The sequence below is a fragment of the Lepisma saccharinum genome, chromosome 9 (genome assembly GCF_977018435.1).
Source record: "Lepisma saccharinum chromosome 9, izLepSacc3.1, whole genome shotgun sequence".
In the NCBI taxonomy this organism is placed as follows: Eukaryota; Metazoa; Arthropoda; class Insecta; order Zygentoma; family Lepismatidae; genus Lepisma; species Lepisma saccharinum.
Window position 1 is genome coordinate 210,502 of NC_139237.1, and position 13,651 is coordinate 224,152.

Genomic DNA, 13,651 nt, shown 5'->3' on the forward strand with positions numbered 1-13,651 from the left:
TTTGGTATTTCTGTAGGAGTTTTATATTGCCTTTGTTCCCACAGAACCAAGCGGGTGATCCGTACATTAGGATTGGCCTTATCATAAGTTTGTAGAGCAAGAGCTTGTGTGATAGTGCTAACGGGCTGGCCGAGTATATCAGTGACTTAATTTGATGGAAGCGGACTCTTGCTCTGTCGAGTACTATTTTAGTGTGCTGGGAGAAGCTAAGCTTGGAGTCAAGAGTGACTCCAAGATATCTAACTTGTTTTTGCCAGGGTATGTTGACCCCTTCCAGGGTAATTTCTGGTGGGAGGGGTTGCCTTTTCTTAGTGAAGATGATCGCTTCCGTTTTATGGGCGTTGATCTTTATCTTCCATCGGTTATAGTATGTTTGGAGCGATTCTAGGTAAGTTTCTAGGATTCTGACTATTCTGAGACGTCTCCATGAGGATTGGTAGATAGCCACGTCATCGGCGTAGACCGCTATTTGGGCTTCATGGTGACGGGGGATATCTGAGATATAGAGGTTGAATAGCAGAGGGCTGAGTATAGACCCTTGCGGAACTCCTGCTTCTATATTTCTTATGTTCGATTTCTCCTGGAGAATTGATACGAAAAATTTCCGTCCGCTTATATAAGATTTTATCAATCTTATTAGCTTATCTGGTAATCCTAGTTTGATAAGTTTGTGTAGCAGGCCTTCATGCCAAACTCTGTCGAATGCTTTTTCTACATCTAGTAGCACCATTCCCGTATCCTTTTTTTTGTTGTAGTGCTCAGTGACGTGTTCTATTACGCGTGTGAGCTGGTGCACCGTGGAGTGTTTTTGTCTGAAGCCAAATTGCTCTGTCGGTAGCAATTGTTTTTGTTGCGTTATGAATTGCAGTCTCTTCATTACTACTCGTTCGAATATTTTTCCGAGGTTGTTGAGTAGACTGATCGGTCTGTAGTTTTGTGGAAACGTTTTGTCTTTACCCGGTTTGGGGAGACAGATGATTTTGGCTATTTTCCAGTTTTCTGGAAAGTATGCGATTTTGGCGCACGAGTTAAACAACGCGGCAATGGCTTGCACCATGTTAATTGGGATGTGCTTGAAGAGCACGTTTTGGATCCCATCTGGTCCCGGTGCTTTGAAGTTGGGTAGATATTTGATTATGTGAAGTAATTCAGGGACGTTTGTGTGAATTATATCTTCATCATGATCATGGTTTGATGTGAGGAACCGTTCTACCGTGTCGGTTGTTTCATCTTCGTCTTCGGAATCGATATCAAGGTCTTCGTTTGGTTTAAATGCCTCTTCCAACGTGTCCGCGAGTGCGTTCGTCTTTTCCTCGTTTCCATACGCCATGCCGTTTTTCCCGTGGAGTATGGGGGTGTCAATATTGGTACGCGTGAGCCTTCTCGTGAATTTATATAATGAGAGGTCTTTTACTGCCAATTTGTCTACGCGAGCTTTCCATTTCTCGTTTCTGTGTTTCTTTATGTCGTCTTGGATTTCGTTCGACAGTGCTTTTTGTTCTTGTCTGTAGAACGGTTGTCTGGTACGCATGAATAATTTGCGAATTTTGTTCCGGAGCCTTATCTTAACTTTGATAGTGTCCGGCAGCGCTGCATCCGGTTGCAGTGGTTTGTGCAGGGGGATATGCTTGGCCATGGCGCCTTTAATTTTACTAGTAATAAACGAGACGCGGTCGTTAATGGCTTGTTCTGAATTTAGCTCTGTTCGAAGTTCGTTCTTCGCGAAATTTTGTTCTAGATCTTTCTTGTAGGCATCCCAGTTTGCCTTATTGAAGTTGTATCTTTTGAACGGAGGACGATATCGCGGCTTGTCGAAGAGTGTCACTAACACTGGGTTGTGGTCCGATGTGAGGGCCGATAGTGACTCTTGGTCCGTTATTATGCGGGGACCTTTTAGAACTACCACGTCTAGGACGTCGGGTAGTTTATTAGGGTCTTCCGGGTAGTAAGTTGGAGTAGTGGGCGCATAGACAAGTAGTGGCGTATTTTGAATGTATCTAAATAACTTGTTGCCACTTGTATTGTGCACTCGACTGTGCCAGGCTGAATGTTTAGCGTTTAAGTCCCCTCCTATAAGGACTGAGGGTCCGAGGCGGAGGAGCTTGTCTATATCTCTGGGATCTAGCTCGTTGTTTGCGCGAGGAGATCGGTAAGCGGAAATGAATATTATGTCGCGGTTTGCCATTTTTGCAGTGATCGCTACGGCTTCAAGCGTATTGAGTTTGGGGATCGGAATGCGTGAGTGGATTATATTGTTTTTAATGAATATGGCCACTCCTCCGTGTGCATGGTCAGCAGTTTTATCTTCCCTATGCATATCGTACATTGGGAGATAGACTCTGTCGGTGGGCTTTAGGTGCGTTTCCGATATAAGGGCTATTTCTGGTTGCTGCTCTAGCAGCCAGGGGTACGCTTCGTGCATCTTGTTTAGTAGACCTCTGGCGTTCCAGTGGATTAGGTAGGCGCCCCGATTATTGCCTGCCATTGGTGGTCATTAGGGCGCTTGTTAATTGCGCGCAGATGGTCATCACCTGCTGCATAGTCTGGGCCATGGTAGCTTGCATTTGTTGCATTTGCTGCATGGTGTTTTTAAGGGCTTCCATCATTACTGGGAGCCAATCGGGCTGGTTGTTGGCCGTGGTACTTGGTTTAGAATCTGAATTTGAATTTGTAATTCTGTGTTCGGATCTGAACTCGACTTGCATAGGCGTAGTTTCGTTTGTTTTGCAAGGTTCTGGTGCCTTGGGGTTGTCTGCTGTTTTATTTGTGCCGGTCACGGTTGATGTGCCGGGCTTCTGTGTGCCGGGGGCAGTTATTGTGCCGGTCGCGGTTGGAGTGCCGGGCGTAGTTGATGTGCCGGGGACTCTTGGTGTGCCGGGCGCGCTTGTTGCGCCAAGCTCACTAGGTGCGCTGGCTTTTTTAATTGTTCCGGGTCGGCTTTGTGTTTTTTTCTCCGGTCGCGATTGACCTACTTTGGTGACGGGAGTGTTATTTTCTTGCTGTGCCTGCTTTTGCCTCTGGGGTTCATTATTTGGAGCCCTGGGCTTGTCGGCAACAGTGTGGGTCTGGGCTGGCGCGTTTGGATTATGCGGCCGTTGGTTAATTGGTTTCGGGGGGGGGAGGAGGTTTCTTTTTCTCCTCTCCTGGTTGACCCTCTTGTATATGGGGCATGATCTGGCGCTGGCAACATGGTCGCCATTGCAGTTGGTGCATTTAACCGGGTTAATTGCTCTTTCACAGTCTTTGATATCGTGTGCTTGCCCACATCGCACGCATTTAGGCATCATGTGACAGGTGCTTCTTCCGTGGTGGAAGCCCTGGCATTGGTGGCATTGTAGTGGGACATCGGGCACGATATAGTCCTCGATGTAGACTCTCACTATGCCAAGGTGTTCGAGTTTTTTAAGTCTGAGCAATTTTTCCTTATTTTGCTCAAACGTTTTTACCAAAAAAGAGTGACTTTTTTTCTTTTTTGGGTAAGTTTCAGAGAATTTGTCGAAGTAATGCATCTGAGTTACCTCGGCATCGATTCCTGTGGCTATTTTCAGGTCTTCTTCGATTTCGTGGGGGTCCATCCAAGCTTGGAGTCCCTTAATCACGAAGCGGTAGGGCTTGTGGTCTGATGATTTGTAGTAGTGGAACTCGAATTTGTTTTTATTGAGTTCCATTAGGATTTTATTGTAGGTGTCACTATCAAATGCGGACACCTTCATTATGTTCCCTTTAGCTGTGCAAAGGATGTTTTGTATTCGCTTGTCTTTGCACAGCTTGACAAATTTCTGGGGATTTTTGACAGTTATTGGGGGGAATTTGGGCTTACTTTTTCCCAGCGATTTCCCTAAATTGGGTGAAATGGGCGCTGAAGGCGGAATGTTGTTCAGCTTATTCAGCCTAGCCCATTTCAGACTGTCTTGCTTGTCGTTAGAGTGGTCATAGAACATCTCTTTTGGTTCCTTGTCGCTTATGTTAAGCGCAGGGAAAGTTTCGCTTATTAAGCGTTCGCATTCTTTTTGCGACCGCTTTGGCGCTTTTTGCTGCTTATTGGTGTTATTTATGCTCGATTCTTGTTTCGGGGGACCCTGTTTCCGTTTTTTAATGTCCGGTTGTGTTATTTCCTCTTCCAGGAGGCTTTTTGTGAAGTACCGAACGCCCGCTTTTTGAATTTTCAATTTGCGGCTTTTTGTTTTTGATTTCGGGTTGGTACCGAATTCAAATACTAAGTCGTTTTCAGCAAGTGTCGATTTGTTGGGCTTTTGTGACATCTGGTTGCGTTGAGCAGGCGTAATTGTGTCCTGCGACGCAGCCGCGTCTTTGTCTGGGTGATCGGGGTTCGATCTTTTTCTAAGGGGGGTGGGGGGATCTGCAATGTTGATCTCCCCCCCATTTTCTTCCTCGTCTGATGATGAAGTGCATGAGGACTCTTCCGAAGAGGAGTCGTATGCATCTTCCATGTCTTTGTCATTACTGAAGTTAAACTCAGAATGATCTCCTAGATTTGTAACATTAGAGTCACTTTTTTTGCTAACGCGATGCATTTTTTCTGCTGGGCTCTCCGTCCTTATGGGATTTTGCATGGAGAGCTCTTCGGCCAATAGGAGAGCCGGATTTGGACTTGGGTCCGCCATGTGGCTCGGCCAATAGGGGAGCGTCTCCCGGTTTTGACTTTCAGCCAATGGGGAGGCTGGATTCGGATTCAAGCCTGGCCGGAGGTTCGGCCAATAGGAGGCCTCCTCCTGGGTTTGAGTTTCGGCCAATAAGGAGTCAGGATTTTCGTTCAACTTTTTGGGGAGAATTCTGGCGCTCTGAGGGAGCTTTTTTGGCGCAAAATGTAACAAGGGGCTGGGGAGCGACTAGTTCATGGGCGGGAATTGATATTGGCGCGCAGTTCTTGAAGTTCTGACGATGCTACGAGTAGTGCAATGAAATAAAAATAATTCACGCTAATGACGTCCTGGGGTGTCGGCAAAGCCTGTTCATCCCCAAGATCTCCGTCCCAGTTAAGAGAAAGCGGATCACGAGGGGGCCCTTAGCCACTTGCGAGTATTATTCTTATTTCTACTCAAGCGCTGTAAGAAAAGTATTCATTAATTGCAATAAAAATTGCATATGTGACAATTCGTTCTTTCTCTTAGGAGTCGGGAACAGCTTGCTCGTCTCTCAATTACCGATATCTAAAACCCAGTTGAAATAAATTTCAATGGGCAATCGGTTTTCTTTTCACTGAGTCAAAAGCAGGTCTGTATCCTTCAGGCTCCAGTCTCAATCTACTCGATCTCCTCGATCTCGATACTCGATGGGCGCCACCTCCGTCGATTCGTTTTTAAGAAAGGACGGTTGATATCAGACGGACCAATGGCGCTTCGAGACGTGTCTCCCGGACGCTCTCATTCGCGGCGATTCAATACTACTTAACAAAACCACCAAACTGGCTGGCAAAAATTTGTGTTTTCACGTTGTATCGATAGCAAGAGATCATCATGTCTGGACGCGGAAAGGGAGGAAAAGTGAAGGGAAAGAGCAAGTCTCGCTCCAGCCGAGCCGGACTTCAGTTCCCCGTCGGCAGAATCCACCGACTTTTGCGAAAGGGCAATTATGCCGAACGTGTCGGTGCCGGTGCACCGGTTTACCTGGCCGCCGTCATGGAATATTTGGCAGCCGAAGTCTTGGAGTTGGCCGGCAATGCTGCTCGCGATAACAAGAAGACCAGGATCATCCCCCGTCACTTGCAGTTGGCCATCAGAAACGACGAGGAGTTGAACAAGCTCCTTTCTGGGGTCACGATCGCCCAGGGTGGCGTGCTGCCCAACATCCAGGCGGTCCTTCTTCCCAAGAAAACCGAGAAGAAAGCTTAAGCTGACACCCTACCCCCTCAGCTTCTAGCAAATCGGCCCTTGTAAGGGCCACCAATTACCTTAGGAAAGGGTCATTGTCTACTCCATTTTTTTAAGTTTTCAAGTTTGAAGTCTGTAGTCTAATCAGGACTGACAATCCATGTAACTTGGCATGCAAATCCTGTGTTGATTCAATGTTTTTTGCCTATTTCCGATAATGTCAGAGAATAGTGGCTTACCTGTACGTATACATCTTGTAAATTTTGATAGCATAGAGATTATGACGTGTGTTTTGTTTTCGGTGGAGTCAAGCTGCACTGAAAATAATAATAATAAAAAATATATATATATGTTCGCCTGAGTTATATTAATTGATGTTATAATTTGACAGAAGCAATCTGAATTTCACATAAATTTCTTTTGCTTTGCTAAACGACGAACGAAGGGTGGGTAGTCATCTAGCGAATGCTGAGAGTCCTCGCGTGAATATTTTTTGTTGAATTCTCAATTATTTCAATCATTCTTATGTCATTATGAACTCGAGACGAGAGAAATCGTTCGAATCGAGGCTGGGATCAGGGGGTAAGGTTCGGGGAAAGTTGAAAGCTGACATTTCCTTCCTCAAAGAAAAGATTTGTGGCCCTTAGAAGGGCCGATTTTTCAAGATGGAGGACAGGCAAACTAGAGCCCTTAACCTCCGAAACCGTACAAGGTTCTGCCTTGACGTTTGAGTGCGTACACGACGTCCATGGCGGTTACGGTTTTCCTCTTGGCGTGCTCCGTGTAGGTGACGGCATCGCGGATAACGTTCTCCAAGAACACCTTGAGGACGCCGCGTGTCTCTTCGTAGATGAGACCGGAGATTCGCTTCACACCTCCTCGCCGGGCAAGACGGCGGATGGCGGGCTTGGTGATACCCTGGATGTTGTCTCGGAGAACTTTACGGTGGCGCTTGGCACCTCCTTTGCCGAGTCCTTTTCCTCCTTTACCTCTGCCTGTCATTTCTGCAGTGCACGTACGTGGATTCGAAAGATGAGAATGAAGCCTTCCCGGCGAGCCGGCTCAGTTTTGTACGCCTTCGACAGAGGGGGGCAGAATGGCGGGAGCCAATGGGAAATCCGCTTTTCGGTTTGATTTCACGAATCAGGAGCATGCACGGCACCTTTCAGGGCAAAGCATATAAAGGCATGATTTTTGGTTGGCGCGATTGTTTGAAACGGAAACGCTTAGGACAAGCACGCGACAATGGCCCGGACTAAGCAAACTGCACGAAAATCCACCGGAGGCAAGGCCCCAAGGAAGCAGCTCGCCACAAAGGCAGCTAGGAAGAGCGCTCCCGCCACCGGAGGAGTGAAGAAGCCCCATAGGTACAGGCCAGGTACCGTGGCTCTTCGAGAAATCCGTCGCTACCAGAAGAGCACCGAGTTGCTCATCAGGAAGCTTCCTTTCCAGCGTCTCGTCCGCGAGATCGCTCAAGATTTCAAGACCGACTTGCGCTTCCAGAGTTCCGCAGTCATGGCTCTCCAGGAGGCCAGCGAGGCTTACCTCGTCGGTCTCTTCGAAGATACCAACTTGTGTGCCATCCACGCTAAGCGTGTCACTATCATGCCAAAGGACATCCAGCTCGCCCGCCGCATTCGTGGAGAGCGTGCTTAAGCGCATTCCGCTGCCCTTGGCAAACAATCGGTCCTTTTGAGGACCACAAATCCTACTTGGAAAGTACGTTTTGGTCGTATCTCTCTTTATTTTTTATTATTATTGTCAATTCCATCCCTATCCTCGCGTTTATCCAAAAGTTATTTAAAATAATAATGCCGAAGCAATTGGGCGATATTTCATGAATATTCAGTTTTAATAATAAAGCTCTCGCTAAATCTTTAAATCTAATATCTTACTCGCAGTTCATTTCATAGAATCGATGGAAACGAAGTCAAACAAATTATGACGACATAATGTGACTAGTGTATTGCTTTCATTTTTTTAAAAAAGAAAATGCATGGATGGAAGGGAAAGGATGACACCGTGTCCGATGAAAGGAAAGGTTATAAGATTGAGTGATCGTGCAAATTCGCTCCTTCCAGGAGAATTTTGATGGTCCTCAGAAGGACCTTTTTATGGGGAACACTTGCGTGCTCAACCATTTTACTTCTTTTTTGGTGCAGCCTTCTTTGCTGCCTTGGGCTTGGCAGCCTTCTTTGGCTTTGGCGCCTTTGGTTTCTTGGGCGTCTTTGCCTTTTTCACTTTCGATGGAGACTTCTTTGGCTTTGCAACAGGTGCCTTCTTCTTTTCGCCGGTCTTCTTTGGTCGCTTGGCCGGGGCAGCTTTCTTTGCCGGTTTCTTCTCCTTGGGAGCCGAGCGTTTGGTCTTGGAAACAGCCCCGCTTTCCGGTTTCTCCTTCAGCGACGAAGCGCTGAGTTTGAAAGATCCGGAGGCACCCTTTCCTTTGGTTTGCACCAAAGAACCTGATGCCACGGCGCTCCTCAGGTACTTCTTGATGAAGGGCGCGAGCTTCTCGGCGTCGACCTTGTAGTTCTGGGTGATGTACTTCTTGATGGCCTGCAGGGAAGAGCCTCCGCGCTCCTTCAAGTTCTTGATAGCGTTGTTCACCATCTCGGATGTCCTGGGATGGGAAGGAGCCGTTCTCGGCTTTTTCGCCTTCGAGGACTTCTTGGGCGAAGCCGCCGTCGGGGCTGAGGGAGCTGATGCCGTATCTGCCATATCTACGCTCTTTTCGGAACGAAAATGAATCCCCGCGCCGAGGTTTCGACCCCCTTTTCTCTCGGAGCGCGGACCGGAGCGAGAGCAGCTCTCAGGCGGGCCGAAGCAAACTGAAGTTTGTAGTTGCCACAACGGTAAGTGTGTTTCCTCCTCTTTCCAAGATTAATTTTTTCAGTGCTGAGCTAGAGAGCACCAGCATCCCTCGTTGTTGGGTACGTTCCGGAAACTTTGAAGTAGCCGTGAAGTGCCGCAGTCCGTCCCCACGACTTCCACGTTCCTCGCTTCCTTCGTGTCAAACTCACCGTAGGTGTACGCGCGACCTCCATATGCCCGTGATTTCCTTAGTTTTCTCTGAGAAAAGGTAGAAGGTGCGTCGGTTGCACGGAGGAGATGGAAGTTCAATCCTTCCCCTATTCTCTTGCTGAGAATCAGGTGCCTTGAGCATACGACAGGCCTCTCAAGCCAATCTCCGAAGTAGCGTGTGTCGCACACGCCTGTGTTTGAACGAAGCTGGCCTACTTCCAATGTATAGCCTTTAATTTCGTTTATAGGCGAAAATCTATCGCATGAGGACTGTGGTTCGATTCGAAAGCAGCCATTTGCACCGAAAGTTAGCGCGGCCCTTCCTGCTCTCCGCCGATAAATAATAATAATGTAATAGTTTGTGTCGAGGTGCCCGTTGCCTACTTTGGTTTGTGGGAATAGCGCGTATTCGAGAACTCGATGAAGTTGTCCGAAGATAGCACAAAAATAGGAAATAGCTAGGCTGGAGAGTATATATATATATATATATATATATATATATATAACTACGCACTGGTAATGATCAGGCTGGAAAGTTCATACGAACTAACCGAGCCCAATCACTTTTTCGTTGTTAGGTCCTGGGTATATAGTGTGGAATCAAAAAGGTTGGTCATGAGATTCACTTTTATTCACTGCACTAAATTTTCTTCTTCTCTATCTTGTAGCTTTTATGTTCACACATCTCTGGAAGGGTGTTAAAGCACATTTCTCACTATGACTACAATGAAATGTATAATTATTTGTTATGTTTCTTCTACACGTTCTTGGCAGTGCCCACGAGACGAGACATTTCCCCGAAAACGAGAAGTTGGACTATATGTACCTTACCGAAAGCAGTATCTTTCGCCAACGGCCATACCACGCTGAATATACCGGTTCTCGTCCGATCACCGAAGTCAAGCAGCGTCGGGCCTGGTCAGTACTTGGATGGGTGACCGCCTGGGAACACCAGGTGCTGTTGGCATCCTTTTTCTTTTTCAAGGTTCATAGTGGCCTTTTATTTGTGAATTGAAGCCAATCAATCACCGACAGTTTTTGCAGAATCGCTTTTTTTTTTTTTTTTTTTTTTTTTCAATATACCTGTCATCAAATAATAATAATAATATAAGTGAAGAATGTATATTAGTATATATGAATATCGGGGAAGGCGACTTTCTTCTGTTTTTTGGGGCTTGCGGGGTTGCAGGGTGCGTTTTTATTACCGGCGGCCGCCATAATCCCGGCGGGGAGCGAGCGCTCCCCTGCCCGGCGGATCCGCCGCGTCGCTCCCCGAAGAGCCCGGCGTTGGTAGTTTTCGGCGAGGATACGTGCCGGCGGTTGCAGGGAGTGTGTTTTTTTTGGGCGTTTTTATTTTTTTGCAAAATGCCATCGCCGTGGAAGGAGGCGTTCGCTAAAGGGATAGTCCCGGCCCGGCAACCCTGATCCGTTGGCAATTTCGCCCGAAACGCACCGGGGCGGGGGGGGGGTGTGCACACGCAGAATAAAGAATTGGAAATGTCGCATACTCGTTGGCGAGGACACGTAAACCGAGGTTCTGTTTCAACCGATGCATGTCAAATCTCGCGTCTTTTCCCTTCGGAAAGGGAATGCTCGATCAGTGCAGTGATGTGAAAGTGTCCCCGCTAGTGGACAATTTAGCAGAAGGCAAGTGGGGAAGGTCCTGGTCGGAACGGTTACTTTTGGCAGCAAACGGTTACGAAACTGTTACTTTTGTCAGTAAACTGTTACAAAACGGTTACTTTTGTCAGTAAACTGTTACAAAACGGTTACTTTTGGCAGTAAACTGTTACGAAACGGTTACTTTTGGCAGTAAACGGTTACGAAACTGTTAGTTTTAGCAGGGAACGGTTACAAAACCGTTACTTTTGGCAGCAGACGGTTACGAAATCGTTACTTTTGGCAGCAGACCGTTACATAACCGTTACTTTTTGCAGCAAACGAATTAACGATAAAATGACCATTCGGTATTTCTCGACTGGTCGGGAGTCGGGAAGTCATTTCCCGAAGTCGGGATCGGGACAGGATCCCCCCCCCGGTCCCGACTTTTCGGGATCCCGCACACCCCTAATATTAATGCATAGGATGGAATGAACATTTTTTTTTGCCATGTCAACGTAACCTAACCTCCCAGAGGATCTGGGTTCAGACGAACGCGAGACAAATTCCTGGAAAAAGGACCTTGCGTAAGACAACTTTGGTTCCTCTTCAAAAATTCGCGTACACTTTCGTTGTGTAGTCAGCATGTAATGATACCGAATGGAGGCATGTAGGCGTTCGAACCCCACCCCTAACTGAACAAAAAAATGCTAATCTTCCGGGATCGTAAGTTGAAGTTCCACCCCCCCCCCCCCCGATGCCGCCGCCCTCTGGAAACAACGTTCAGATCAATTCTTGGAGTAACCGATTTCAAATGCAACGGTTCCCGCCAAATGTCACACTTCGTTGAGCGTACCAGTTCTCACCCTTTCATAGAAGTTAAGTGAGCCCTTTTAGTGCAAATTATGAATGTGACTGCCAAACTCTTCCTTTTTCCCTGCTCGTGGAGAAAACTGAAAGTAATTTTGAAAGTAAAATGAAGGAAAACACGAAAAATGAAATAAAATCACGACCTAACAAAACCTAACCTAATGTAACCCAACCGAGTATATGCAGATATTAATCTGTGTGTACCTTTCACTGCCATACTCTAGTAACAAACGTACAATTGTGAAATAGAAACCTGAAAGTTATTTTTGTTAAATATACAAGTTTATTTTATGTGTTCATCCAAAATAATAATGCGCCGAATCAATAATTGTTCCAAGTCTTAGGTTATTTTTTTGCAGTGGCATTTTGTCCAAATGTAACTCTAAAAGTCCTATTCAGCAAAAGAAACTAAAAAATTTGGAAATTTAGCCTATTTTTGTAAATTACGTGCTGGTTAAGGTCGTACCTTAAAAGCATTTTTTTTTTATATATACGTAAGGTCAAAAATCTTCTCGCTTGCAGGCTGAGATATCGTTAGGTTATGTAAGTGTACGTTTCGGAGGGGTGGTAGACAAGTTCGTCCAATTCCAAGATTCAATTTTTGGCCCTAAAAAGGGCCTTTTTCGGCAAGGTAATTATTTCCTTGAGTTTACTTTGAGCTGGTGTACTTAGTCACGGCCTTGGTGCCTTCACTGACGGCGTGCTTGGCCAGTTCACCGGGGAGGAGCAGCCGAACGGCCGTCTGGATCTCCCTGCTGGTGATGGTCGATCGCTTGTTGTAATGAGCGAGCCTGGAAGCTTCGGCGGCAATGCGCTCGAAGATGTCGTTGACGAAGCTGTTCATGATGCTCATCGCCTTGCTGGAGATGCCGGTGTCAGGGTGAACTTGCTTCAACACCTTGTAGATGTAAATTGCGTAGCTCTCCTTCCTCCTCCGCTTCTTCTTTTTGTCTCCCTTGGAGATGTTCTTCTGGGCCTTTCCGGCCTTTTTGGCGGCTTTTCCACTTGTCTTTGGCGGCATGTTGCAGACAGACTCGATGGGCGCCACCTCCGTCGATTCGTTTTTAAGAAAGGACGGTTGATATCAGACGGACCAATGGCGCTTCGAGACGTGTCTCCCGGACGCTCTCATTCGCGGCGATTCAATACTACTTAACAAAACCACCAAACTGGCTGGCAAAAATGTTCTTTTACGTAAAATCATCAGATTTGCTAGAAGCGTAAAGAAGAAAAGCAGAAGAAGAAGACAATGTCAGCTTCATCGACATCATCATCGTCAACGAAGACGGATCGACTGGATGTTGGGCGGCACGCCATACCTCCAGTTCTGACAACTAAAAGCTCAAACATGACCCCAGAGCTACTTCAGTTGTCCCCACCTTCAGGGGACACCTCACAACTTCAATCATCCCCACCTTCAGGGGACAAATCTAAATCTAAATCATCTGTGGAGGAGCAGATGGACGAATCTCCACCTTCAAACGCCAAGAGATACCATTCAGATTCTTCGTCATCAGATACAGACGGGGACTACATTCCTGGCACCGAAGATTTCCAATACCCCAAGCGGACCATACGCTTAATTAAGCAGCGAAAAAGACTGAATATACCTATCAGTAACACCTTCGAACCATTACAGAAGATGGATACAGCACCTGCAAAGAACATAGGTGCAAACGAAACCAATGCAAATCTTACGGCCACTCCAGCAGCCAGCCAGACAAAAGTAGACAAACCACCACCAATTTTTCTGTATGAAATACAGAACAAATACGCAACTATCGCCAAAATAGTGCATGAAATGTCTGAAAGACCTTCAGTTAAACATACTGCTTCGTGTATCACCATCCAATGTCAAAACAAAGAAGATTTTCAACGAGTAAAAATGTACTGTGATGTAAACTCCTTGCAAATGGCATCAGGCGTACTCAAGAGAGACCGGCCATTCAAAAGCGTCATACGTGGGCTAGCAGTAGACCATCCAATTGACCAGCTCAGAGAAGACCTCACAAATATGGGATTCCTGGTCAAACGGATCAGCATCATGACAAAAAGGGCACGTCGAGGGAACACCTCATCACGCATACCAATCCCACTCTTTCTAGTTGTTCTAGCCAGGGAAGGAAATTGGAAAGATTTCTCCAAGCTAGAAAACATAGATTACAACAGAATTTCAGTAGAACCCTACAGAGCACAAGTACTCTTACAATGTTACAGATGCCAACGGCTCGGCCACGGTTCAGAGACATGTTTAGCCAATCCTAGATGTGTCAAATGTGCAGAAGACCACTTCACCAAAGAATGCCTCAAAAAGGGAGACGGATACGCAC

At 46.5% G+C, this 13,651-nt stretch overlaps 4 protein-coding genes and 1 non-coding gene across 5 annotated transcripts; 3 read left to right on the top strand and 2 right to left on the bottom strand.

Annotated features, from left to right (window-relative positions):
• Nucleotides 1–5,477: 5,477 nt before the first annotated feature.
• Nucleotides 5,478–5,852, top strand: LOC145992894 (histone H2A). The gene has a single exon (XM_083129274.1). It carries the CDS (start codon nt 5,478–5,480, stop codon nt 5,850–5,852), a length of 375 nt encoding a protein of 124 aa, XP_082985400.1.
• A 669-nt stretch (nt 5,853–6,521) lies between these two features.
• Nucleotides 6,522–6,833, bottom strand: LOC145992895 (histone H4). Its single transcript, XM_083129276.1, has one exon. It carries the CDS (start codon nt 6,831–6,833, stop codon nt 6,522–6,524), a length of 312 nt encoding a protein of 103 aa, XP_082985402.1.
• Nucleotides 6,834–7,076: 243 nt separating this feature from the next.
• On the top strand, nt 7,077–7,487 carry LOC145992896 (histone H3). Its single transcript, XM_083129277.1, has one exon. The coding sequence runs from the start codon at nt 7,077–7,079 to the stop codon at nt 7,485–7,487; it is 411 nt and encodes a 136-aa protein (XP_082985403.1).
• Nucleotides 7,488–9,700: 2,213 nt separating this feature from the next.
• LOC145993045 (5S ribosomal RNA) lies at nt 9,701–9,819 on the top strand. The gene has a single exon (XR_014442257.1). It is a non-coding gene; the product is annotated as a 5S ribosomal RNA (ribosomal RNA).
• A 2,151-nt stretch (nt 9,820–11,970) lies between these two features.
• On the bottom strand, nt 11,971–12,342 carry LOC145992897 (histone H2B). Its single transcript, XM_083129278.1, has one exon. The coding sequence runs from the start codon at nt 12,340–12,342 to the stop codon at nt 11,971–11,973; it is 372 nt and encodes a 123-aa protein (XP_082985404.1).
• Nucleotides 12,343–13,651: the final 1,309 nt, after the last annotated feature.